A 27,360-nucleotide genomic window follows, 5' to 3' on the forward strand; every position below is an offset into this window, starting at 1 on the left:
GTAGAAAACAGGATAAGTCCTAAGCCTGTAAAGAGCTGGTAAGCCACTGTGTACAGCTCAGGTTCTATGAACACCTGGTTGTTATACAGAACAGCTCCAATGGGTTTCCTCCAAGTTGCATATCCATGAGGATTTAGAAGATCTGAACTAGTCACAGGGCACCCATGAGGAAGCTTCATGTGCAGTTGCCCTGTACGTGGAAATAACTTCAGGACACCACTTATATTCATATGCAGTTCCTAGTAGCAGCATTCACAGCCTCTCCCCTATTGAAACTGTGTGCAAATGGTCTCTCAGAATTCTGCATCCTATTTGTGGGCAGAGAAATTGGGAAAACCATTTCACTCTGTGTATCCAGGGAGTGAGAAATTCTCCAACAGTTTCTTAGGGCGGGGATCATCATTAGTAGTAGGAGCAGCACAGCTTCTTCCTTCTTCTTTTTTTCCCCCAAAGGGTTTTTTTGTTTTGTTTTTGCTGCTGCTTCTGCAAGTTGCAACAGCAGGATCTATGTTGGCAGCCTGGCAACCATTTTTCATCCTCCACAATACCTTGGAACTAGCATAATTCCAGGATGTTTTGCGTGTGTGTGTTCACGCGCGTTTGTGTTTTGGAATGTTAGCCACCACAAAAAAGAAGAAGATTTGGAGAACATTTTGTAAAGTGGCCTTCTCTTTCTGAGGGTGGGTGAGAAAAAAAGAAAATGCAAAACATTTTCTCTGAGTAGTTTCAAATGTTCTCTAACTGAGAACATTGCATCCTTAAGAATCCCTTCTTTAACAAAATACAATGTTGCTCTCTTACTAAATGTACATTCTGACCAAAAAGATCCTCTATTTCATAACAACAACACAAAAGTATCTGGGATCCAAAGATTTCAATGTCTGCACCCAAATGCTTCTGCATATTCACCGGAGGTTACCTGACTCCAGTATGCAGCTGCAGCTCCTCACCCTTTATCATGCATTGTCTAGAGTAGCTTTTTTTGAGGTGGGGTACAAGGAACTGTGATGGGTATGGTGAGTGATGAAATGCCTTAGTGCATATGTGGAAACCCCATATTGTCATTCCATATTTATGATGACAGAAACATTACATTACATTTCACATGTCACTTAAAGACACTTTGAACTTAAAAACATTATGGCATTACAAGAAATCCCACCCAAAGCATTTAACTCTCTCCCATGTCTGGAGTGTGGTTTTGTCTAAAAACAAACAAACAACACCACTGGAAAACAAACAAGCAAGACCCCTTTTCAGCATTAAAATCTGGCTTGCTTTTACCAAGTAGTATGAGGCCAAGTTTCCATGGGGCTGAGCCTGAAACTGTGGTTACTCCACCTTTTATCTTTAAATGAAGACGCTTTTTAAATAGACCCTCCAAAGTGTTCCCATAAACTCTGTTCCTGCATTTGTTCACCTGTTAAGCTTCATTGGCTCAAAGACAGAATGTGGCAAAGAGATATGGGATCCAGGGAGAGGCAGCGGGAGATGGAAGGAATACTAGAAATGAGAGTTAATAATGAACGTCTGGAGAAGCGGGAGTTGTGTGTCAATCCCATTTGCTTTATTTGAATGAATGCAATGCTGAGCCACAGTGCTCTTTACTGACCTTGACTCTTATCGTCCTGGGGTTAATGTGACCTTCCTTCTTTCTAGACATAATAGCTTTGCATTCTATCAGGCACCATTTTCTTTCTCTTCCTCTTTTATATTATTTTAATGACAAGAGCAATTATGCAAATAGCAAGAGGAAATAATTGCCCTGAATGGGAAAGGAAATGTATAACGTATCTAATGCTATATATGTGACTCCCTGGACTTGGTTTCCTTCAGCACAGCTTCTGGATATGAGGGAGGCTGCTTACTTACTGAAAAAGAAATCCTACTGGATATGCAACAGAACACAGAACATGGATTAGCCCTCATTGGATCAGCACTAACGGGTGATACAAAAATATCCTCAGAAAAAAATAACATACAAAGAGAACTTGATTTTGTGGGATATTATTCTTTAAATAAGTAGGCATTTCTATCATTCTGTTCTGATGGTGCAATATTATTTCCTAATGCAAATACACTTCCTTGGCAATTTAAAGTAAAAGAGTTTACTTTTAAAAGTGTTTCAGAAACTACAACAGATTGCAAGTGAATCCAGTCTGTGTAATCTCACATTGATGTTTTCTTTGCTTTGAATTCCCAGTTAAACTTTTCCAATTCAGATACCTCAGAGTATGCCCCAGTTCGACAAATTATTATGCTTTATCTCAAGGCCCCTCTTCCATTGCTTTCAAGTCTCATAGAAAGACATGTCCTCCAGCACTGCTCAGATGAAAATATGGATACTGGGGTCTTCTTGTAATTCCTGGGTCTCCCTGTAAGGATTGTTGCTAATAGAAAGCCCCTCACCCACCCTGGATCATTGGTGAAGATTCTTCTCAAGGCTGCTGTACATTAATTAACTGATAAGAGTTTACTTTAACAACAACAACAACAGCAGCAGCAACAACACAACCTTAAGGACAATGAATATATTTAATATCACAAAATGGATCTGCTTGTACCTATTATAGAATAGCCAGTATTCAAACACATTCCATTTATTATGATGATAAGGCAGTTGAGGGGTGTGGAAGGGAAGCAGTGTATGGCATTCTCTGTCCATGTGAGTACATTTACATGCATCTTCTCCCCACTCTAATTTGTTCTAGTGAGCAAATATCTCCTCAAAAGGCAAAATAGGGACAAGATAGGGAGAGCATTTTTACAGGAAGAGGTGCCAGATAATAGGGGCTGTGCCTGGTAAGCAGTAGGAGCATGTGGGAAAAGCAAAAGCCCACCCCCCAACCTCTTCTCCCCTTGTAAGCAAACATGTAACCCTTTTGAAATTGGTTATTAGGTTAGCTCTAAATTCAGTTGTATCCCAAATTCAGTTAATCCTACATACAGTGGTTCTGTTTGAGTAGATTGTACTGTACCTGTACCTTAACTGAAGATTGTTATTAGCCTTGTTTGAGCATTATGCCTGAACAGGAACTCTGTTCTGGCCCCAGTCCCTTACCTCCCTATTCCTACAAAATGGGAAACCCAACAAAGGATGTGTAAAAACCAAGAAGCAATGTGGTAAGCAAAAGAGGTGTTTTTGTGCCATAAAAATAAAAAGTTCCTAAATAAACTATGCTATAACAGGAGACTAGCATTTGAAGAGCAAGCATTATTGAATTTGGTCACAATGGATTTCCCTGAAGAAGGACAGAGGATCTACACATGGTCCAAAATGTGTTGGAAGTGTTTATTTTTGTGGAATAAAACACCTCTTTTGCTTACCTCCATTGCTTCTTCTTTTTGGCCTCCCTATTCCTAATATTGCCACACTGAAAAGCAAGATCGAAAGTAATCTACTTGGGTTCACTTGAACATGAGAAGAACCTTCCACATAGCTGGGAAACCTGATGAAACAAATGTGAGTAGAAGCCTCTTTCAGACCTTGGTGCTCAGTTGGGAACAGGGAGGTCAGGGCTTGTGTGTGGTGGGATGCTGGGGGCAGGGGTGGTGCACTGGCCTTCTGGGTTCATATTGATGGGATTATTTGGTATTGCTGCCTCCTGTTAGAAAGGCAGATAGCAGAGAAAAAAAAACAAATGGCAAAACAGAATGAGCGTTTACCAGTCCCACATGCACACAACACTCTTCTTTAGTCAAGGAAAGAAAACAGCTTTACTCACAAGTATTCTTGCACATACAAATGCAGGTACAGCATAGGGTTTCAAAAGGAGTTTGTTCAGTCCATTGTGTGTGTTCTCCCAGCAATGGAGAGGGGCGGGGGGGGGGGGAGAGCAGGGAACCACACTGTGGGCTATAGAGATCCTAAGGCTAGTTATGCCCCAAATGCCCATGCATTAAATAGCTAACCGCAACACTGCCCCCTTCTTGTAACTGGCAGACAATGTTGCAATATTCCCAACACATACTGCCTGTTCTGTCATAATGCTTTAACAGGGTTGTTGTTAGTGTGTGGAGTGGGGTTTGGGTAAGCATGTCATTATTTTTATTTTAGCAATTTAAAAACCAAAACCAAGCATTTACTGCATTAGTGTTCTGTTATATATGTTAGAATGGAGGTTGTGTTTGTTGTTTTACTGCAGAGCACCATTACATCTTTAGGGTTAGGACTATCTAACCAACTATCTATCTTTGTCTGTTGAGCACAGTTACTAAGGTGTTTCAGTCAAATCTAAACACCTACCTGTACAGTACATCCTTATTTACAAGTGTCAACAGTGAGAAAGTTTTAATCATTCATTGAGAGTTGTGTATGCTAGCACATGCCTCAAAGGCAAGCCCCTGCCTAAATAATAGAAAATAATTGGACACACAAGGTCCTGTCAGGTTAGCAGACATTACGTACTTGTTCCCTGTAGTCCGTTCTTCACTCCAATATGCCTTTGGAAATAAAATATAATAAAATAAATGGAAATAAAAACATTTTCCTTAAGGAAAGTAAAAATGTGTACACCTTCTAGGCCTCTCTCCATTCAATTGAACCACACTGTTTGAATTCTGATGTAGAGGCAGGACCTTGTTTTCTACTGAAGGCAAATGCTGGAGCCATCACACAAAGAACATAGGTTCCTGTTATGATCCATTGCTTTCAAAAGAGTATTGAATGCCTTCTTAGAGAATAACACTGCTGCTTCTCTCCCTTCCCTTGTTACCAACAATAGAGACACCTTAAGTAGACCTCCCTTGAGATTCTTTGTTACGTTGATTTCCCATGACTTCTTGAAACTCTGTTGTCTTTACAGTTCTGTCAGATTAACAGGTCTGTAATGTAATTTTCTGGAAAGTGCACACATATCTCTATAAAATGCACATTTATAATAGTTAGCCTCTGGGTAACCCCCCCCCCCGCCCAAGTTGGACAATATCGCTTAAGAGAACAGAGATTGATCTTGGAGAGAGAAACCTTAACTGTGCAGCCTACAGGGAGATCCAGACTACCATAAGGAGGCCATTTCTCTAGCGACACAGACAGATAAATGGTAGTCTGGTGGAGGCAGGGTCTTTCGGACTGGAAAAGCATCCCTCAAATACTGGTGTTCCTATTTTATATTATGTGTGGGACTGTGGTGAAGAGTAGTGTTGATAATAGCTTCAGATAAGACTTGGTTACATAGAGACTCCTTTGGATTTGAATATTTTAGATTTGAATATTCATAATCATACCTGATCACAAAATAGCTTAGAACAGGGTTGGGAAACGTCAGGACTGGAGTACCAGTCCAGCCCTTCTGGAGTCCCAATCCAGCTCTTCAGTGTTCCCCAAATGTCCACACACCCTTTCCCTGCCCCTAACTCCTTTCCCCCAACAACCAATTGTTTAGTGGTTTCCCAGCTTTTGTGCAGCTTTCTCCCCATGCTAAAAGGTTGAAATGTCTCTCCTAAGGTATAGTTAGAATGTAATTAGAAGAGGAATTGAGAATAAGGGGTCCATCACATGGAGCTTTTATCTTGCTATTGAGATGGCTCTGTCATGGAAGTTTGTGGGCTCTTTAGATGACCCTGTTACTCTCCAGGGTGCCTCCCGCAATTTCCCCCAGCCTATCCCATGTTTTCCCCAAATGCAATAAATGTGGTATTTTTTCCAGCCCATGGAACAGGAGTACCATGACCTCCCCGTGAAATTCTCCAATAGTGGGAGAAACTGCTCTGTCTGCCTGCTGTGGGCATTTGTTTTCAGTTGCTGGGGGTGCACGCAGTCAGGATGACAAAGGTATTGAGGATGGGAGTGGGGCATGCAGGAGCAGATTTGACAGGCACAAGGGCAAGAATCACCCGCCAATTGCAACTCCTGCCTCCGCTCAAGTCTTGCTGAGGAAGGACTTTCCTCAATTCCCAGGTGTCTGCCATGTAAATGCTTGAGCACATTTCTCAGTTGGAAGGAGAAGAGGGTAAAATGCCTCCCTGCAGCGAAGGGAGACACATCTGATTCCCCACCCCACCAAGCTCAGAAGCAACATCCTCTGTTGATTCAGAACACCCCATTAAGTTCAGTGGGGCTTACTCCCAAGTAAGTGTGCCGAGGGTTACAGACTTATGGTGCAATCTTACATTTTATGTCTACTCAGAAGTAAGACAGAGGTTTCCTGGGGGCTGTGAGAAAATAGTACAGCAGAAGTTAAGCTACAAAAACAAGAACACCCTCCCGCCTCTCCTTTGCACACATGCCAGGGAGGGAGGAAGGCACTCCCTCAGTTCAAACCATGTGTCTGCTGGGTTAAGGACCCCTTCCTAATCCTGCAAAGAAACCTAAAGCAGAAAGCTCCGGAAAGGATGTGGATTTTTGCGGGGGTTTTGCTTAATGTAGAAACACCCTAAAACTGCCAATATCATACTGCCCCTATATAAATCTATGGTGTGACCACACTTGGAATACTGTGTACAGTTCTGGTCACCACACTTAAAAAATAAAGATATTGTAGAACTGGAAAAAGTGCAGAAAAGGGCAACTAAAATGATCAAGGGACTGGAGCATCTCCCCTGTGAGAGAAGGTTACAACAGCTGAAACTGTTGAGCTTGGAAAAAAAGGAGGGTGAGGGGAGATATGATAGAGGTCTACACAATTATGCATGGTGTGGAGAAGGTGGATAGGGAGACATTTTTCTCCCTCTCTCAAAATACTAGAACCCGGGTTCATCCTATGAAACTGATTGGTGGGAGATTCAGGACAGATAAAAGGAAGCCTTTCTTCATACAGCACATACAGCACATGGAATCAGTTACCACAAGATGTAGTCATGGCCACCATTTTGGATAGCTTTAAAAACAAAGACAAATCTCTGGAGGAGAAGGCTATCAATGGCTATTAGTCTTGATGGCTATGTGCTACCTCCAGTACCAGAGGCAGTGAGCCTATGTACAGCAGTTGCTGGGGAACATGGGTGGGAGGGTGCTGTTGTGCTCATGCCCTGCTTGTGGGTTTCCCATGGGCAGCTGTTTGGCCACTGTGTGAACAGAATGCTGGAGAAGATGGACTCTTGGTCTGATCCAGCAGGGCTCTTCTTATATTCTTATAGTTACTGACAGTAAAAACTTTAAGCTGCCATATGCTGGGTTTTTTTTTGGCCCCACCCCTTTGGTATTAGGCCCCAGCCCCTTTGCCTCTGGCTCCACCCAGTACTGTCATGTGGCCCCCGAGAGCTTTTCTGAAATGGAATGTGGCCCTAAGGCTGAAAGACATCCCCCATCCCTGGCTTAGAACCATCTCCTTATCACTACACTCTGCCCAGCCTGCCTTTGCACACAGAAGCTTATAGCAAAATGTGTGGATTCTGTAGCAACTCTGGGCAATCATGGTCTTGGGGATTGTATTGCTCACACACATGATTAAAATGGCGAATGTCTCTAAACAGACAGGGCAGCACAAGGACAGCAAGGGAGAGTGGGCAGAGCCAGGTGTTGTATGAAACGGTGAAAGGGAAAAAGCGGCACACGTGGGACTTGCCCCTTCCATGAGTTTTAACAACACTCAGGTTGTGGAGGGAAGATTTTTCAATGGCAGCCAGGAGTGCATATTCCAGAGTGCAAGCTGTATTTATAATATTACATCCCAAAATTGATTGTGGGGTTAATGGTTCTCTGGTCTTATTTAAACATAACTAAACCAGGGGGCAGAGTGCATTGCTGTATTCTTGGGAACTGGCTTATTTCAGCCTCCATCTATCATGTTTGAGTTTGACATTCACAAACACATTGAATTTTTTTTCTACTTTCATGCCTCTCACCCAGATTACATTTAAATAGAATATTTCCTTCATTCTTGCTGGGTAATAGAAGGCAGGTACGACTCTAGGAGTCAACATAGCACAACTCTATTCATGTTTACTTGGAAGGAAATGCCACTGTCCTTAATGGGTCTTACTCCACAGTAAATATGTCTAGGGGGGCATCTACACAAGCCTTTTACTCCAGGGCAGGTGCGAGTTGAGGTCCTTCTGGTTAGACGATGCAGTCGCCACTTTACAGCTATCCATGGTTTTCTCCTGGAAAATTTCCAGGAAGCATTTTGCTCTGATGTTTTCTTCTGCTGCGGGTTCACTGCTGCGGGGCATGCTGTCTATCCCTTCCTCGGAGTGACACCACAGTTTGCAGTGGGCGTGTGGTGGGCAGTGTTACTGATGGTGTCACTGTGTGATGTCTTTTCACTCCTCCCCGCTCCTTCCTCTTTCTTCGCAGCTGCTCAGTTCCTGAGGCACAAAGAGCAGGCATGCTTTGCTCGATCACACCTTTGCAGCTTCGCAGCTTCGTTGGTTCAGAATGGCTGCTTCCGAGTCAGTGGCCAAGGGTAGGGCTGTTTTGTGGAAACACAACGAGACAGTCAACCTGCTGGATGTATGGGGAGAACAGAAGGTGCAGAACCAGTCCAGACACAGAAACATTGATTCCTATGAGGAGATATCCCGAGAAATGCAAAAATGGGGGCACAACTGGGCCATTGTGGAAAGCTGGACGAAAGCCAAGACTCTCCAACTTGAATACCGCTGGGTAGTGAACCACAACTCCCTGTTTGGTAACAGTGCTGTGACCTGCCCTTATTATGATGAGCTCCATAGTATCCTCAAGGGGATGCTATAATTCAGCCAAAATGATAGAGCCGTAGCATCCAAATTTGGAGGCTGCCTGTGGCTGCTCCAATGGACGCTCCAGTGGATGCTCCAGTATGCCTTGTAGCAGAGGGATTGGAGGAGCTCTTTACACATGACCTGAGGACCATAGGTGTAGAGTGCTACATGGACCAAACTGGACCACTAGGAGGTAAGCTTCTACATGCCCCCAATGCTCCCCCCCCTGTTTAGTAACACTGAATTTGGGATTGGGTTTTGATGCTAGGGAAATTTCTTTTTCCTGAGGAAGACATTCATAACTGGGAGATGGCTGAGGGGGATGCGGTGGAAGCGGAGCTGGCCCAGCGGCTCTTTCCGCTGTAAACACAGAGGTGAGCATATTCAGCTGTACAAAGTTGTGCGGCTGCATCTCCAATATCATACCATTTCCCAGTTGCTGCGCACAGTTGTATGGGTGGGTGGCAGCATTCTCTCTACCCTTTCGCCTCCCCTGCCTTCTGCTCTCCAAAGCATGCTGCCATTTTCCCTGAATCCCCAGGCATGAATTCTGTGGTATGCAAAGCCATTGTCTGGAAAGTCTGGTGTTTTCTCATTGCGGTGTAGGCAACAGCGCAGGTCCATGTTGTACGTACCCCAAACTGTGCAGACATGCATTCCTGATGCATACCTTGGGGTACTTTCCCCTGGCAGTGCAGCCCTGCCTGTCCTTGTCCTTCGCAATGGTGAATGAAGGGGGCACACCTGTTCTGTATTCCTATGCACCTTTGTCCAGCTAGGTGGACCAACAAGGGCCACCTAGCTGTAGTTCACCAAAGGTTCTGTGGTCAGTGGGCAACTGCACAGACCATGGTCACAGTGGCACCATGTGTTTAGGATCGGGGGTGGACAACGGGAGCTATTTGGCCTTGAGTGGGCTGGAAGCATTCTGGTCCAGTGGACCATTTACTACTAGTTCCAAGCCTGGGTGGGGGGTGGGGGGAAAGGCACCCCAGCTGGTGTTGACTCACAGTGTTCAGGTCCTGTCTCTGAGGATGTGAATCCTCCCCGTTCCCTAACCTAGGCCTTGGCCTTGGCCTTGCATGCAGGTTCCAGTTCTGCCACAACTTCGGGGGAGGACTGCCTCTCGGTGATGCAGGACAAATCAGGCAAGACAGAAGTAGAGGCTGACCCTGACCCAGTTTAGTCTCCTGGTGCTGCCCAGAACCAGCACACCGGAGCATGTGCAGAGTGCTTTAAAACCCTAATCACTCCAAGTACTGCCATAATGCTGCTTATCAATAGACAGAAAGGCAGGCAAACACAGTAAAAAAACACAGTAGTCTGTGTCCATGTGATGCTTTGTCTGCTGCTATGGTAATTTCAGAGCTACTGCACTCCCAAAATGTACGGTACCGCTATAAGTCTTTATCCTACACATGATTCCAGGTATGGGTGTAGGCTGTCCAAATCACCATGGTAGGATTACTCAGTGCTACACATAAATAGGGTTGCGACCTCTGGGCTATGCTCTGTCAAAGTAGTCTAAGAAGGTGAGTACCCAGGCACTGCTGGAAAGTGAGCAGTGTTTGCAAGTGCATCAATAACTGCTCTCCAAGGTGTGGGTGGGCTCTGTTTCCACTGCTGCTAGCCCTTCCATGGGGTACAGTCACAGCTTCCAAAGACACAGTGAATGTTCACTGCACCATCTGGAGTACTTATGCGACACGTGAACTGCATCATGAAGCGAGCGGAAGGCCTCCACCAGGTCGGTGGATACCACCATGCATCTTCCCGTCTCTGGACCTGCGGCACCTCTTTCCTCCCTTCTGTGCTGTGGAGCTGGTGGCGGCCCTTCTCCTGCTTGCTCACCTGGCTACTCTTCCACCATATGAGGGTGCGATTTAAGCACCATCACATACCTGCTGTAGGTCAAAGGTCGCCCCTTCTTCCCAGGAAGGAAGGAGCACACCTTTCCCACTGAGCTCTTGGGTGTCGCCTCTCCCGACAAGTGCTGCATTGGGCAGCACATGCAAAGGCTCACCACCAACCAGTGGGGATTACTGGCTGCAGGCAGTTATCAACTTATCAGGCCTTCTGTTTCCCTCCTCCTCCTCCTCCTCTGCAGTGTCCTCTGGAACAGGACCCCAAAGTGCTGGAGAAGAGAGGGGTTGGTATGTAATGGGTATGGCAACAGTCTATCGCTGACCAGTGCTCTGCGACTTACAGGGCTTGTAGTGTCGTTACTGAGTGTTAAGGCATGCATTTTTAGGCAGCAAGTCCTCCTGAATACTCTAATAAGGGGATATAATCAGGAAGCTTGCCAAAACAAGCATTGGGTTGCATTCTGGGTGTGTGTGAGCCTATCATGTTGACATGGAGAGGTGCTTTGGGTTGGGTTGTAACTCCTGCAAGAACTTGGGGTTTCTCCGGTGATAATTTAGCAAATGCACATCCATTCCCATGCCATGGAGAATAACAGCCAATTTGGGGTTGCTCATGTGAGGCCTGGTCCCATGGCGGTGTGAGTGCCAAGCCTTTGGGGGCTGAAATGTGCTGGTAACTGTGACCCCTGGGTGGGGGTGGGGGCTCCAGGCTCCAGTATCATACTGTCATGCCAGTCTGGGGCACCAGGGTGGCCTACTGCACAGCACTGCTGTGGCAGAGGTTGCAGTGAACATGGATGAGAGGGTTGAAACCTAGGGGTAAACTGGAGCCTACTCACTTACTTGCTGACTTTCCTGCCTCCCCTGGCCTGGCCTGGCCCACTCGCTCCCACAGCCGCATCGTTTGGGCGAAGTAGCATGGGTGTTCCCCATGCTGCTCTAGGACTCTAAAAAATGTGGCCTTTATGGCCTTGAATTTGGTGCGGCACTGCACAGGCCCTCTGGGGTAGCCCTCCTGAGTCAGCATGTGGGCAACCCACCTGAAGACATGGGTGGTGGGCAAGCTGGAACGGTGCACCAGCCACTCCACCCAGCCACTCTCCATGAGCAGTTCCAGGAGCCTGGACACCTCCTTGTCTTGTCTGTAAACACCCTGGCGCGCTGCCATTTTCTTAGAGATGTTGAGAGCAGGGGGTGTTAAACTGTGGTAAGGATAGAGTAGCACACCACCTATAGGGGACATCTGGGGAAGTGTGTTGTTGACGACGGGCAGGATCAACGCTATGGAAGCCTTCAGCATCTACACAGATACGTGCTTTGGTTAGTGCTTTGGGATGGAGCTGCGCAGCTCTGCAGGGATCCCTTTATCAGAACTGCTTTCTACAGAGGGAAGGCTTCCATCCCAATGTGCACATTTAAAAGTTCTGGTTCCATTTGGGTTGGCACAACATGTCCACCTCAGTTTCCAACGACCGGAGGAAAAGTTGCCTTTCCCCAGATGGGCAATCCATTCAGTTGTAGTAGTGTCTATCTTGGGGGGGGGGATCCCCCAGTAACTGAGACAGTCAAGGCCTTAGCCTGTCTGTGAACAGGCACTGCTATACACCCCACCCCAAGAAGGTTTATGTGCTGCTCTGGGTTGAGCACACACACTTCCTATCCCAGTTTTATGAACATGCACAGCATTAGTTAAAGATAGGGCAGATTTTAGTGTTCTCCAAAGCAGAAAACAGTGCGCATGAAAGACTACATGAAGATGTCTCCATGTACTGCCTTTGTTCTATCATTTGGGGCTACTGAGTGTTATATAAATAAATGATTAGAGAACTTGGGCTGGGGGGTTGCACTCTTACTGAATGAGGTTGCCCTCAGGAAAGTCCCTCTATTGCCCCCCCCCCCAATCCACTATATCACCTTTCCACAACCTGGTGCCCTCCCGGTGTGTTAGACTAAAACTCCCAGCACACTAGCTGGTGGAAGCTTGGTGTTGTTGCCCAACATGTTGGACTCCATGCTTGGAGCTGTTGTCTATCCCGGTTGGCACCAAATTTGGCATGCCTGCATTTCGTGTTCAAAAGTCCAAGATACATGTAAATTCTCTCTGTGCTCTCACACAATGTCACTTTCACAAGTGGGCTGTTCCTGGTAGGAACTGCCTGCGGTTTCCCAGGACAGTGGTCAACTCAAGTCCCGGGGGGACCTAATTGTTTACAAGCACAGCTCGAGTTGCTGTAACTAGGGCCTCTTCTCCCAAAGGTGTCCCTGTGGAGAAATGCAGAACTGCATCTGCGTAAAGTAAGCGCATGCTGCATTCTGCAGTGTTGTGTGTGTACATGGTGTGGGAGTGCTCACTCTCACTGGAAGACTCACATAGGTTGTACCACCCTTGCCACCGAATCACAGTCAATCTGTACTTGGAACGATGGAAACCAGGCAAGTCTAGGTGCAGGGACCCGTGCTTTATTTTAAGGGTGTGTGGATATGCAAGCATACTGCCATGTCGCATCTAGGGACCAATACCCTAGTCATACCTGTGTGAAGACACAGCAGATTGGAGACTCCATTTTGCACTTTCTCCCCCTATTCTTTATGTCTCTGGTCCTCATTCACTCACTGTGCCCCAAGGGTAGCTAGCTCTGTAGGTTCACTGGGCTCCATGACCTCAGTGACCGCATGGCCCTGCTGTCACACATGTTATGTAGTATTACACAAGAGGTAATTAGAGATATGACATTCTCCTCCGCAATCCCGAGCCGTGCTGTCAAGCAGCGCCAACAGCTTTTGAGACGGCCAAAGGCACACTCCATTTTACCTGTCCTGCTGAGGGAGCGGTTGAAGTGCATCTTGCGGCAGTCCAAATTCCCCCCATAAGGTTTCATTAGCGATTTACGCCCCATCAGCAACTGTTAGCGGTGGAACCTGCACACCATTTACTGTAATAGTTGGGTTTCCAGGTACAACATGGAAGACATATGCATCATGGTTCTTTCCGCTCCAGCCAACATCAATGTCTGTAAAGTGCCTGGTGTGATCAGTGGAGCAGCATGGAGTACTATCTCTTCCTGTTGATCAAGCCATCCCCTGGCCTAGATGGTGAAACAATGGTGAGATTGCACCTATACAATGCCCAAATCCAAGTAGGGATGTCAGAGGATTCCGCCACGAATCTCGGGGAGGCCAGTGCATTCGGCCCCCTGAAATTGGTGGCGGAACGGTCTGCCACCCCTCCGGGATGGGACTTACCTTGGGCGGATCTTCCTGGCGGCAGCGGCTCCGGCAGCGGTTTGGCGGCGGTGCGGCGGCTGCGGCGGCTGGTCTTCTGACCGGCTGCCGCCGCTGCCATTTCCAGTTAAACAAACAAACAAACAAAAAAACGTGATAGGCTACGTAAAGATTTACGTAGCCTATCACGGCTAGATTTTTAAAAAACCCCGTGATAGGCTACGTAAATGTTTACGTAGCCTATCACGGCTGATTTAAAAGAAAAAAAAAACGCACGTATGCAAATGGCAGTGCCCATGGGCACTGCCATTTGTGTTCCTTATTTTGGCACGTCTTAGTCTACGTAAACATTTACGTAGACTAAGACGGTGAAAATAAGGGGAACGCAAATAGTGTAGACGCTATGCTATTTGCGTTCCCCTTATTTTCGCCATCTTAGTCTACGTAAATGTTTACGTAGACTAAGACGTGCCAAAATAAGGAACGCAAATGGTGGCGCCATGGGCGCCGCCATTTGCGTACGGGCACTTTTTTTCTTTTAAATCAGCCGTGATAGGCTACGTAAACATTTACGTAGCCTATCACGGCTAGGGATGGACGAAAGGGACTTACCTTGTCCCGCAGCTTGCTTCGCGGTGGGGGGGATGCGCTTCGCTTCTCCCCCAAAGTTCAGGCAAGGGGGGGAGGCGCCCCGCCTCGCCCGGCCAAAATTCAGGCCGGGGGGGGGAGGCGCCCCATCCCTCGCCGGCAAAATTCAGGCCGGGTAGGAGCGCCCTGTCTACCTGGCCGCGAACAAAAAAGTAAAACACACACACACACACACACACACCCGTGATAGGCTACGTAACGATTTACGTAGCCTATCACGGCTAGATTTCCAAAGTCAGCCGTGACAGGCTATGTAAATCGTCATGAAGCCTATCCAGGGTTGGCGGAGAATTTCTCAACGAATCTTTGGGAGGCCGAGCGCCGACGCATTCGGCCCCCCGAATGTGTTGGGGAAATTCTCCGCCGGCTCCCCGCCCCCCCCGGGACGGGACTTACCTTCGGCGAATGTCGCTCTCGGTGGTGGGTCCCGGCGGCGTTTCGGCGGCGTTTCGGCAGGGGCGGGGGCGGTGGCTGGTCTCCCGACCGGCTGCCGCCGCCGCCATTGCAAAAAAAAAAAGTAAAGTAAAAACAAAACAAAACACACACCCGTGATAGACTACGTAACGATTTACGTAGCCTATCATGGCTAGATTTCCAAAGTCATTCCTTATTTTGGCACGTCTAGTCTACCTAAAGAATTATGTAGACTACGGCGAAAATAAGGGAACGCTATTTGCGTTGCCCTTATTTTCGCCGTAGTCTACGTAAATCTTTACGTAGACTAGATGTGCCAAAATAAGGAACGCAAATGGTGGTCCCCATGGGAGCTGCCATTTGCGTACGTGCTTTTTTTTTTTTTTCAAAGTCACCCATGATAGGCTACGTGACGATTTACATAGCCTATCACAGCTGACTTTGGAAATCTAGCCGTGATAGGCTACATAAATCGTCACGTAGCCTATCACGGGTGTGTGTGTGTGGGTGTGTTTTTTTACTTTTTTTTTCGCGGCCGGGTAGATGGGGCGCTCCTCCCCAGCCTGAATTTCGGCAGCGAGGGATGGGGTGCCTCCCCCCTGGCCTGAACTTCAGCCGGGCGAGGCGGGGCGCCTCCCCCCCCTCGCCTGAACTTCGGGGGGAGAAGCGAAGCACTTCCCCCCCACCGCGAAGCAAGCTGCGGGACAAGGTAAGTCCCTTTCGTCCATCCCTAAGCCTATCACGGGTAACTTTGAAAAAAAAAAAAAGCGCGTACGCAAATGGCGGCTCCCATGGGGACCACCATTTGCGTTCCTTATTTTGGCACGTCTAGTCTACGTAAAGATTTACGTACACTACGGTGAAAATAAGGGCAACGCAAATAGCGTTTTTTTTCCCAAAGTCAACCGTGATAGGCTACATGACGATTTACGTAGCTTATCATGGCTGACTTTGGAAATCTAGCCGTGATAGGCTACGTAAATTGTTACGTAGCCTATCACGGGTGTGTGTGTTTTTTTACTTTACTTTTTTTTTTTGCAATGGCGGCGGCGGCAGCCGGTCGGGAGACCGGCCGCCGCCCCCGATGAAACGCCGCCGAACCACCGCCGGGACCCGCCGCCGAGAGGGACATTTGCCAAAGGTAAGTCCCATCCTGGGGGCGGGGCGGGGGGCGGGGGGCTGGCGGAGAATTTCCCCAACACTTTCGGGGTGCCGAATGCGTTGGCGCTCGGCCTCCCGAAGATTCGTGGAGAAATTCTCCGCCAACCCTAAATTCACGGCTGACTGCAGGGATGCAAATGGCGGCGGCTACAGCCGCCGCCATTTGCGTCCCTGCTAGCCGGCGGCCAGATGTCCGGCTGCTGGTGGAGCCGGCTGGCGGCTCTGCAGAATCCCTGCAGAGCGGAGCTGGCCGGCCAGAATTTCAGGGGGAGGGACGGAGCGCCTCCCCCCCCAGCCAGAATTGTGGGGGGAGGGATGGAGTGCCTCCCCTCCACCACGAATGTCACCATTTGAAAAGGTAAGTGACTTTTGTACATCCCTAAATCCAAGTCTCCCCAAACCCACCATCACCTGAAAGAGATGTTGACAGTGAATATGGCTGTACAGCTCCCACAGTACTCACAGGTTGGGAGGGAAGGGTGGGATAAGCTAGAACTTATTCCACTGGATTTCCATAGGAATAGTATGCAATAACATTAACAAACAAATTTGGAACTCACATATACCTGCATCGAGTGGAAATCAAAGGAAAGCACTGTTGGACTCCTGGAAAGTATACTCAGATAAAAGCAAAAGAAGGAAAAGGATCTAGAGTTTTGCTGAGTCCAACTGCAGTTCGCACTGCTTCTCAAAAGCGGTTCTGTGTTCTCCCACTCCAATGAAGCGCACAGAGAAGTGTTTCAGTAGGAAATGAAGAACTAGTTGCGTGTAGCCATGTTCCATTCTCCACTGCCCAAACAAAGTAAGCATTAGCAATGTTCTCCTAATAGCAAAAGGATTAGGGATGTATGAAAGTTCCGCCATGGATCTCGGGGAGGCCGAATGCCAGCGCATTTGGCCCCCCGAAATCGGTGGCGGAATGGCCCGCCACCCCCCACCCCTCCGGGACGGGACTTACCTGGGGCAGATCTTCCTGGTGGCGGCGGCTCCGGCAGCAGGGGCTCCGGCGGCGGTTGGGTGGCGGCGGCCGGTCTTCCGTCTGGTTTAAAGACCGTAAATGTTTACGTAGCCTATCACGGCTGACTTAAAACAAAAAACAAAAAAACACGCGCACACAAATGGCGGCGGCCATGGCCACCGCCATTTGCGTCCCTTATTTTGGCACGTCTTACTCTACGTAAACATTTACATAGACTAAGACGGCGAAAATAAGGGAAACGCAAATAGCGTAGACGCTACGCTATTTGCGTTTCCCTTATTTTCGCCTTCTTAGTCTACGTAAATGTTTGCGTAGACTAAGACGTGCCAAAATAAGGGACGCAAATGGCAGTGGCCATGGCCGCTGCCATTTGCATACACGCGTGTTTTTATTTTTTTTTAATCAGCCGTGATAGGCTACGTAAACATTTACGTAGCCTATCATGGCTGACTGCAGGGACGCAAATGGCGGCGGCTACGGCCATCACCATTTGTGTCCCTGCTAGCCAGTGGCTGGATGTCCCGCAGCTGGCAGAGCCAGCCGGCGGCTCCGCAGAATTGCTGCGGAGCACAGCCAGCCGGCCAGGATTCCGGGGGGGGGGGGAGGAATGGAGCGCCTCCCCCCCAGTGAGGATTCCAGGGGGAGGGACGGAACGCCTCCCCCCACACCATCAGCATAATCCCCGAAAGGTAAGTACCTTCCGTACATCCCTAAAAAGGATAACTAAAACCAGGTAGTAAAGACAGCTAAACTAAGGAAACAGGAACCGCAATGAACACATAGGGCATTGGAACAGCCCAAGACAAAGAGAAATAGGCACCTACAGTGGGCACATCTTCGAGTTTCACTGTTCGACACAGCAGCACATACTAGGGATGTTGGAGAATTCCGCCATGGACTCCAGTGAGGCCGGATTCTAAAGAACTCAGAGTCCATGGCAGAATGGACTATCCCCTGCCACCCCCCAAAATCCCCCCTGGAACAGACCTACCTGGCAGCGGTGGCAGCTCCAGGTCATCTTCTAGTGGCTGCCGGGCTGCAGCCACAAATGACGGCCACTATCCCGGCTGCCAATTGTGTCCCTGTCAAGCCGTGTTAGGCTACATAAGTATCTACATAGCCTATCAGGCCAAAAGGCAGGGACGCAAATGGCAGTGGCTATGCCATTTGCGCCCTTGCTCTTTGCCATGATAGGCTATGTAGATACTTATGTAGCCTATCACAGCTTGGCAGAGATGCAAATGGTGGCCGGTGTAGCAGCTGCCATTTGCAGCCACAGCCTGGCAGCAGCCGGAAGTCTGGCTGAGGCTGGCCCCGGTCGGCAGATCCACAGCCTATCGCTGAGTGGAGCTGCCTGGGGAGGATTGGGGGGGGGAGGGACGGGTCGCCTCCCCCCCACACCTCGGACTGCCAGCCGGAATGGGGTAAGTGTTTCGCATACCTCTAGCCCATTTGTTGTTGTTCAGTCATTCAGTCGTGTCCAACTCTTCATGACCCCATGGACCATAGCACGCCAGGCCTTCCTGTCCTCTGCTCTCTCCCGGAGCATGCTCAAGTTCATATGCATTGCATCGGTGATGCTATCTAGCCATCTCATCCTCTTCCGTCCCCTTCTCCTTTTGCCTAGGGATGGACGAAAGTCCCTTACCTGGTCCCGCAGCTTGCTTCGCGGTGGGGGGGAGGCGCTCCGTCCCTCCCCCTGAAATTCTGGGTGGGGTGGGAGGTGCCCCATCCCTCAGGCCGAGATTCTGGCCGGGGGGGAGGCGCCCCGTCCCTTCGGCTGCGAATCTCGTCTCCTGCCAGGACGTAAATGGCGGCGGCCGTAGCCACCGCCGTTTGTGTCCCTGCAGTCAGCCGTGATAGGCTACGTAAATGTTTATGTAGCCTATCACGGCTGACTTTGGGAAAAAATGAAAAGCGCGTACGCAAATGGCGGCGCCCATGGGCGCCGCCATTTGCGTTCCTTATTTGGGCACGTGTAGTCTACGTAAACATTTACGTAGACTATGGCGAAAATAAGGGCAACGCTATTTGTGTTGCCCTTATTTTTGCCGTAGTCTACGTTAATGTTTATGTAGACTACACGTGCCCAAATAAGGAACGCAAATGGCGGCGCCCATGGGCGCCGCCATTTGCATACACGCTTCCCCCCCCCCCCAAAGTCAGCCGTGATAGGCTACGTTAACATTTGCATAGCCTGTCACGGTGTTTTTTGAAAATCTAGCCGTGATAGGCTACGTAAATCTTTACGTAGCCTATCATGTTTGTTGTTTTGTTGTTTTTTTACTTGGAAATGGAGGTGGTGGCGGCCAGTCGGAAGACCGGCCGCCGCCACCGCCGAACCGCCGCCAAACCGCCACCGGGAGCCGCCGCCAGGGACATTCGACAAAGGTAAGTCCCATCCCGGGGGGTGGCGGGGGGTGGTGGCAGACTGTTTCTCCACCAATTTCGGGGGGCCGAATGCGTTGGCATTCGGCCTCCCAGAGATTCGTGGAGAAATTCTCCGACATCTCTACTTTTGCCTTCAATCTTTCCCAGCATCAGGGTCTTTTCCAGTGACTTTTCTCTTCGCTTTAGGTGGCCAAAATATTTGAGCTTCAGCTTTAGTATCTGTCCTTCCAATGAGCAGTCATGGTTGATTTCCTTTAGGATTGACTGATTGGACCTCCTTGCAGTCCAGGGGACTCATAAGAGTCTTCTCCAGCACCACAGTTTGAAAGCATCAGTTCTTCGGCGCTCAGCCTTCCTTATAGTCCAGCTCTCACAGCCATACATTACTACTGGGAAAACCATAGCTTTGATTATACGGACCTTTGTCAGCAAGGTGATGTCTCTGCTTCTTACTATGATGTCTAGGTTTGCCAATGGCAAGGCAGACGTCCATCACGATCACAGCAGCGGTTGTTCTGCCTACCCCAAACTATTCTGCCACTGTGCAGTCGACAGACACGTTGGCCAGGCACTGTCAGGGATGCCTTGTAGCATAGGCAGTGGCAGAGTAGCTCAGAGTCTGAAAAGGAACTGCAAAACATGGGGGAGAAACTTTCCCAGACTCTTCCAGACAGGGAGAGACAGACTCCTCAGGTTTCAGTAGTCCAGCTGGATGGAGAGAACCACTTTTCACACACACACCCTTGAGGGATAGTGAACAGGGAGAGGTGGGGCTTGGACAGCCTGAATTCTTAGATGCCAGGTGCAGACGTAGGGCCAAGAGACAGGTGGCAGGGGCAGAGCTTAGGCGATCTGCCTGATTGGCCCAGCAGGAACAGCTATGCCTAGATACCTCATGAGACAGAGGGCGATCCCCCCCACCCCTTAAGTTAGGGTAGCGTGCCTGCCTTTTCTCAAATGGTAGACAACTTCCAATCTTCCTGGTTACCCTTTGAAATCCCTGAAGCCTTTTCCATTGTAGACTGTGAGTTACTGACAATTAGCGTCTGTATGACCCATTGAAGTAAAAGGATTAAAGAGTCGTGGATAGAAGCCTCTTGTCTTTGTATTGATTTTGCTATTGGGGTTCAACAGGGACAAAAGGGAAACTTGACAGGCACCAAATGCAGAGTGCCATCCTTTTCGTGACCGGGATTGGCTTGCACATGTTAGCAGTTTGCGGCTCGAAGATTGGCCGCAGGTTGTCCGCAATCTGGAATAGAGTCCCCCTGGAATTTGGAAATGTGACATCCGCTGTTTGTCTTCCCATTCTTTAAGTATAAAGTTCTCCGACCAATCATGACTCTTTGGGAAGGACCACCACCACAGCTGGGCTTTCTGTGGACACATTCCTGTGGCTGGAGGACCATGAAGGCATGCACTCTGCTTGTACTTGATGGTGGCCAGAAAAGAGGAACTCAGCCTCCTTCCACACAGCAATGCTTTTTTCCCCCTGCCTCCTCCACCTAGCATCTTGCGCTTCAAGGTCCAGAAATACTTTACAAAGACTTACAGTGTTCCCAAGGACAGCCAAGATTGTGGAGAGGTACACCTGAAGCTGGGAGGGATCCATTTTGAAATGAGGGGCAGGCATGTAGCATTCATGTGGGTGTGACTTCTCAGGTGTGAAGCACTGCAGGAGGACCTGGCTTCCCGACTGTGGCTCCTGTTGTGTACAAGCAGTTGGCATGGCAACGTGGAAGCAGACTGCCAAGTCTTGCCAGAGACACTGAAGGACACCAAAGTAGCCATAACATTCAGAAAGAGTCAGCGGAAACTCTCAATATGGCGCAGAACCCTTACTCATGTAGCTGCGCAGCTGTGCATTTATGCATTTATAAATTAAAAGGGCATGCATCTATAGGAAGGCTCTTTTAAAGCAGTGCAGAGGTTAAAGTTCGCATCGCAGCAACTGCGATGTGTCATGACAGAGCAGAGTTTCTGGCTGCAAAAGTCTAGGGATCGGCAGATTCCCTACCTTCTGGGCCGTGAGGGAATTTGTCCATGGGGGGGGGAGGCGATCCATTCCTCCCCCCCATAATCCTCCGGAGTGGCTCTGTGTCGGGAGGATTCCGCAGAGCAGCACACCAGCTCTGTATTGCTGGCGATATGGTAATGACAGCCGCCATTACCATATCGCTGTGAGGAATACAGCCACAAATGGCTTAATGAATGCCACTTGCATCCGTAAAGTGCTTAGTTTAACCAAAATGCAGCCATAAATGGCTGAAATTAAGTTAAACTAAGAGCTTTACGGACATAAGTGGCGTCCTGTTTGCCATTTGCAGCTGTATTCCTCATTAGGGAAGTATGGATTCCCCACCGTCCGTTCTGGTGGGGAATCCACCCAGGGGGGAGGTGATCCATTCCCCCCCCCCCCGGATCCTCCAGAGCAGCACCGCTCCATGAGGATTCTGCCGAGGTGCCCAGCTTGAGGGCCGCTTACTTGGGCAGCTGGAACCGTTCTCCTCCAATCGACATTTTTTTTTAAAAGGCGATTAGCAGGATGTGCCCGTAGACTTATACGCAAATAAAGCCATGAATCTTGCGTATAAGTCTATGTGTCCATAGGCTAATTCGCAAGATTCATGGCTCTATTTTGCGTATAAATCTATTTTGCTTATAAGTCTACATAGACTTATAGGCAAGATTCATGGCTCTATTTTGCGTATAAATCTATTTTGCTTATAAGTCTACATAGACTTATAGGCAAGATTCATGGCTGTATTTGTGTATAAGTCTATGAGCACATCCTGCTGATTGCCATTTTTCCCCCCAAAAAAGGTGATTGGCAGGATGTGCCCATAGACGTATATGCAAAATAGAGCCGTGAATCTTGCCTATAAGCCTATAAGCCTATGGACACATAGAGTTATACGCAAGATTCACGGCTCTATTTGCATATAAGTCTATGGGCACATCCTGCCTATCACCTTTTTTTTTATTTTAATGGCGATCAGAGCGAAGGAAAAAGGCTCCGGCTGAGCAAGCAGCCAAGTGCTGTCCCGCACGGAATCCTCATGGAACGGAGATAAGTGGAGCTGATCCACTGTGGATTCTGGAGGCCAGATTCTTTGGAATCCAGCCTCATTTGAATCCGTGGTGGATTTCTCTAACATCCCTATTCCTCACAGAGATATGGTAATGGCGGCTGCCATTACTGTATCGCAAGCTGTCTGGAGCTGGCATGCCGTTCCGGAGGAAATCCTCAGGAGGCGGAGGTAAGTGATCCATTCTGCCATGGATTCCGGAGGCTGGATTCAAAAGAATCCAGCCTCATTTGGGTCCGTGGCGGAATTCTCTGCCATCCCTACAAAAGTCTGCATTCAATCTCCCCCATTTACCATACCAGTTGGAGATTTACAGTGCAGGCACTGTGCGGCTCCGATGTAGCTAGGGATGTACGAAAGTCACTTACCTTTTTGCGGATTCTGTTCATGGTGTGGGGGAGGTGTTCCGTCCCTCCCCCGGAATCCTTGACGGGGGGGGAGGCGATCCGGTCCTCCCCCCCAGAATCCTCGACGGCTGGCTGTGCTCCGCAGCGGCTCCACAGAGCAGCCGGCCAGGCCCAGGGCAGGGCCGTCTGCAGCCGGATTTCCGGCCGCGGAGGGCTCTGGGTAAAAAAAAACAAACGCGTACGCAAATGGCGGCGGCTATGGCTGCCGCCATTTGCGTTCCTTATTTTTCACCGTCTTAGTCTACGTAAATATTTACGTAGACTAATACAGAGAAAAGAAAGGGGAATGCAAATAGTGTACTTTGCCCTATTTGCATTCCCCTTTTTTGTCTTAGTCTATGTAAATATTTACGTAGACTAAGACAGTGAAAAATAAGGAACGCTTTTTTTTTTTTTTACCCATACGCTTTTATTTTTTTTACCCAGACGTGATAGGCTACGTAAGTCTTTACGTAGCCTATCACGTCTATGGGGGGGAAAAAAAAACACAGACTGCAAATGGTTGCGGCAGCCGGTCGGAAGACCAGCTGCCGCTGCTGCCACTGCTGAAGCTGCCGCTGGAGCTGCTGCTGTCCGAAACATCCGCCCCAGGTAAGTCTCGTCCCAGGGAGGATCCCTGGGGGGCGGGGGGGGGGCAGGCAGTTCTGCGATGGATTTCAGGGGGCCAAATGCACTGGCATTCGGCCTCATTGAGATCCATCGCAGAATTCTTTGACATCCCTAGATGGAGCGAACGACAAAATCAGCACCAAGTAGACACCCTCTAGGATTACAACCCCTATTTCACAAAAGGACTCTTCAGCTAAAGAAGGGAAAGGAAAGACCTTATGTCTTGAACTAAGATAATGGAAAGAATTGTAGCGTATATGCAGAGAAAGAGGATCCTGTGATTGAAAGTACTGTGTGAATTAAGGTTGGATTACTAATAGGGATGTCAGAGAATTCTGCCATGGACTCCAGCCATGGACTCCGAATCCCACTGGGACAGATCTACCTGGTGGCGGATGCGGCGGCGGTGGCTCTGGCGGCGGCGGCAGATGAAGCGGCAGCAGAGGCTCCAGCCGCTGCCGGGCTGCTGCGGCTGCAAATGGCAGCTGTTGGAGCTGCCGCCATTTGCGTCCCTATGCTTGCCCATAATAGGCTACGTATATATTTACGTAGCCTATCACAGCTAAAGCAGGGACACAAATGGTGTCCCCTACGTCATTTGTGTCCCCGCTTTAGCTGTGATAGGCTATGTAAATATTTACGTAGCCTATCACAGGCTAGCGTAGGGACGCAAATGGCGGCCCCTTCTCAGGACACCATTTGTGTCCGCAGCAGCCCGGCAACAAATGGAGGCTGTACTGTGGATCGGCCCAGATGGCGGCTCCGCAAACTGGCTGAGGAGTGGAGCCGGCCGGGCAGGATTCTGGGGGGGTGGTACAGATCGCCTCCCCCCCATCGAGGATTCTGGGGGGAGGAACAGATCACCTCCCCCCATGTGCAGACCCCAGTGGAGCCAGGTAAGTGGGGTTTCATACACCCCTAATTACTAATGCTGTTAGCTCATATTAGATGGTGCCTATGACATCACTCTGCAAGCAGGACAACAACTCCATATAATGGGAAAGGACCATTTCAATGTTCAGTGTTCAATGGCAGAGCTCATGCTTTCCATGCAGATCATCCCAGTGTAAATCACTGTCATCATCCAGTTAATAGTGTGGCCAAGTGTCTTACTTTACAGTCCTCTGTTTGGTTGATATGGCAGAGGACAGTCCTCTATTTGAAGAGGTTTTCCGTCCAGGTCTGATAAATAACCAAAAGGAGGGAGAGCAGCAGAGGCCTTGGAGTTGCCCATCAATGTTAAGCACCTGGACAGTAGACTGAGCAGGTGCACAGGTCACCTGGTCAGTCTTCTCCACTTTAGGGATGTATGAGAAATTCATTTCAGTTTGTTATTTTATTTATCAGGATTTACCCAATTTGCACCTTCTGGACTGAGCACAGACTCAAATGGAATCTGCAGTCGAAGTCTGTACATTTCCGAGCTTGCAATGCAATTCACAAAGCAAAAAAAAGATGTATTCGACAGCATGCATACTTTTGAAAAATGTGTACAAGTATGCTTTAATCAATGAGGAAAGAATGCATACATTTCAAAGATGCACACAACTGATGGATACATTTGGAAAAATACACATGTAAATACACATGGATTTGCATGTGAAAAGAAAAAAAAAACAAGCCTCACAATCTGATACGGACTCGAGTTGGAACGAGCTTCGAGATGGAGTTCAGAGAACTTTGGAGATGTTGAGTTTTTCTGATTTGCACATCTCTAGGTGAGATGCATTGCATTTGTACTTAAATTAGAGTTATTATTTCTAAATGTGTACCTATACATATAAATTTGCCTGTGCACATTTTCTTCTTCATCTTTTTTGGTGATGCATTTCCCTTTTTTGGCCATGAGAAAGTGGCCACCCTACCACTTAAAGTGATCAGGTAGCAGATGGTGGGAAGGCCTCTACCTGAGATCCTGGAGAGCTCTGGATCCTGGAGCTGCCAGTCAAGAGTACACCAGCCTTCCCCAACCTGGTGCCTCCTGATGTTTTGTACTTCAACTCCCTTCAGCCCCAGCTGCCATGGCCAATGGTCAGGAATGCTGGGAATTGTAGTCCTAAACATCTGGTGGGCACCAGGTTGGGGAAAGCTGCAGTAGACAATCCTGGGTTACATGAACTTCTGATCTACTATAAGGCATCTTATACTAGTCAGTTCTACCCTTAAAGGCAGATATAAAATAATTTAAATTAAAAATAAATCCATAAAACTTAAGTTCCATTTTGTTTTCTGATAAAATAATCTTTGAAAGATTTTGATTTTTTTTAAAAAATGCATTCCTTCAAGTCCAAGAGTTCTTCTACCTCTACCAAATGAGTTCACAGTGCTCATGGAATCATTTATAAATAAAGGGATGATTTAGCAGAATTACCCTTTGTCGGACCCTGAAGCCTTTTTGACCACCTCACAATCCCACTTCTAGTCATCACTTGTGGGGTTCCCTTTACCCGAGGGGATGGGGACTCTCTCCCTTCTTCCAACCAGTACCTATGCTCCTGCACTGGAGAGATTCTCCCCCAAATCCCTCTTTTCCACGCATCCCTGGGTGACTACAGAACTCCTTGCCAGTGGGTCTGCCTTTCCAGGTCAGGTGCTTTGGTAGTGTCTCTCCTCACCCTTCCACCTTTAGGCTCTCACCCACAACCTTCTGTTGGTGTACTGTGATGCTTCACCACTCTCTCAATTGCTGCCACCAATAACCCTTTTAGAGCTGCTTTCTTCTTTTTTGGTAGCACAGACCAAGCAGCCAGCACATGGGGGTTACTACACAAAACCCTTCTTAATAAATAAAAAGGTAACTGTCTTTTAAAACTGAAAACAAAGAAGGTTTATTTGGTACAACAGGATTGGAAATAGGAACTGGGTTGGGATGAGGAAAGGATATCAGGAATGATGATTAAAATAAGGCAACACTATAAACTGCACAATATAACTCTTGCTTTTAGTTCTATATTCAAAGCCTTTCACACCCTCTCTCACACTCTCTCTAACCCACAGATTATCTCACTAAATGTTCCCACTCTTATCTCTCAATCTAATCCCTGATTTATCTTGTTGTTCCCAATCTATTTTACTCCCAGACTTATCTCACTCACAGAAGCAATCACTCCTCCTTTTCTGCGCAAGCTCTCATCCAATCACACTGCATTCCATTCTCACTCAGCCACTCCCCCTTTCTTCCACTTGCCAGTCATTCTTGCCTACACTCTGCCAAATCCCGCCCCACACTCACCTGTCAATCATTCCAGATACATACTAGCCACCATACATATATACAAAGCTTTACTATTTAAATATTGTACATGTGGAATCGCCACACCTTTCTTCCACAATGATGTCTTTTCAGTAACATTTCTTTTCCATTTCCTTTTTTTGTGTGGTCCTTCTGTGTGTTTCTCGTCTCCTGCACTGGACTGCACAGCTCCTGATTGCCCATTTAATAAAGGGCATTTTATTTATTAAAAGGCAACCAAGCCTCTCTCAGAGATTCTCTCCCTCATTTAGGTCTGCACAACTTACCATGCAGAAGCAAAACCCAACTCCCAAACCTGGTATGGCAGGGGTCCCCAACCTTTTTGGTCCTGTGGGCATATCTGGGAATTTGACAAACTGCTGTGGGCACCACCACAAAATGGCTTCCATGGAGAATGTGGCTAGTCAAGTAATGGCTGCTGTGGGAATCTGCTAGTCCAAAGAAAGAAATAGTGAGGCTAGAAGCTGGGAGGGAGGGGGAAACAGTAAGGCAAAAGGGGAGAGGGGAAAGAAGCAGCAAGGCTAGAAGCTAGGAGGGAGGGAGAAACAGTGAGGTAAAGGGGGGGAAGAAAAATAGAAAAGCTGGAGACTTGGAAGTGGGAGAAACAGCAAGGTAGAGCAGGAGAGAAAGAGCAAGGCTAGGGGCTAGGAAGGGAGAGAAAGAAGAAGGCTAGTGACAGGGAAAGGAGAGAAATAGCAAG

The 27,360-nt window shown here is 48.2% G+C and overlaps 1 protein-coding gene across 1 annotated transcript in view; it reads left to right on the plus strand.

Moving 5' to 3' along the window:
- Window positions 1-8,733: 8,733 nt before the first annotated feature.
- Window positions 8,734-27,360, plus strand: part of LOC146349610 (zona pellucida sperm-binding protein 4-like) — a 43,651-nt gene continuing 25,024 nt past the window's right edge. The window contains exon 1 of the mRNA XM_084841674.1: window positions 8,734-8,815. Coding sequence (XP_084697800.1) covers window positions 8,791-8,815 — 25 coding nt within the window. The 5' untranslated portion in view covers window positions 8,734-8,790. The remainder of the gene's footprint in view (window positions 8,816-27,360) is intronic.

Source organism: Heloderma suspectum, chromosome 3 (genome assembly GCF_057233095.1).
Source record: "Heloderma suspectum isolate Gila_16-S chromosome 3, 16-S_ref, whole genome shotgun sequence".
Classification (NCBI taxonomy): domain Eukaryota; kingdom Metazoa; phylum Chordata; class Lepidosauria; order Squamata; family Helodermatidae; genus Heloderma; species Heloderma suspectum.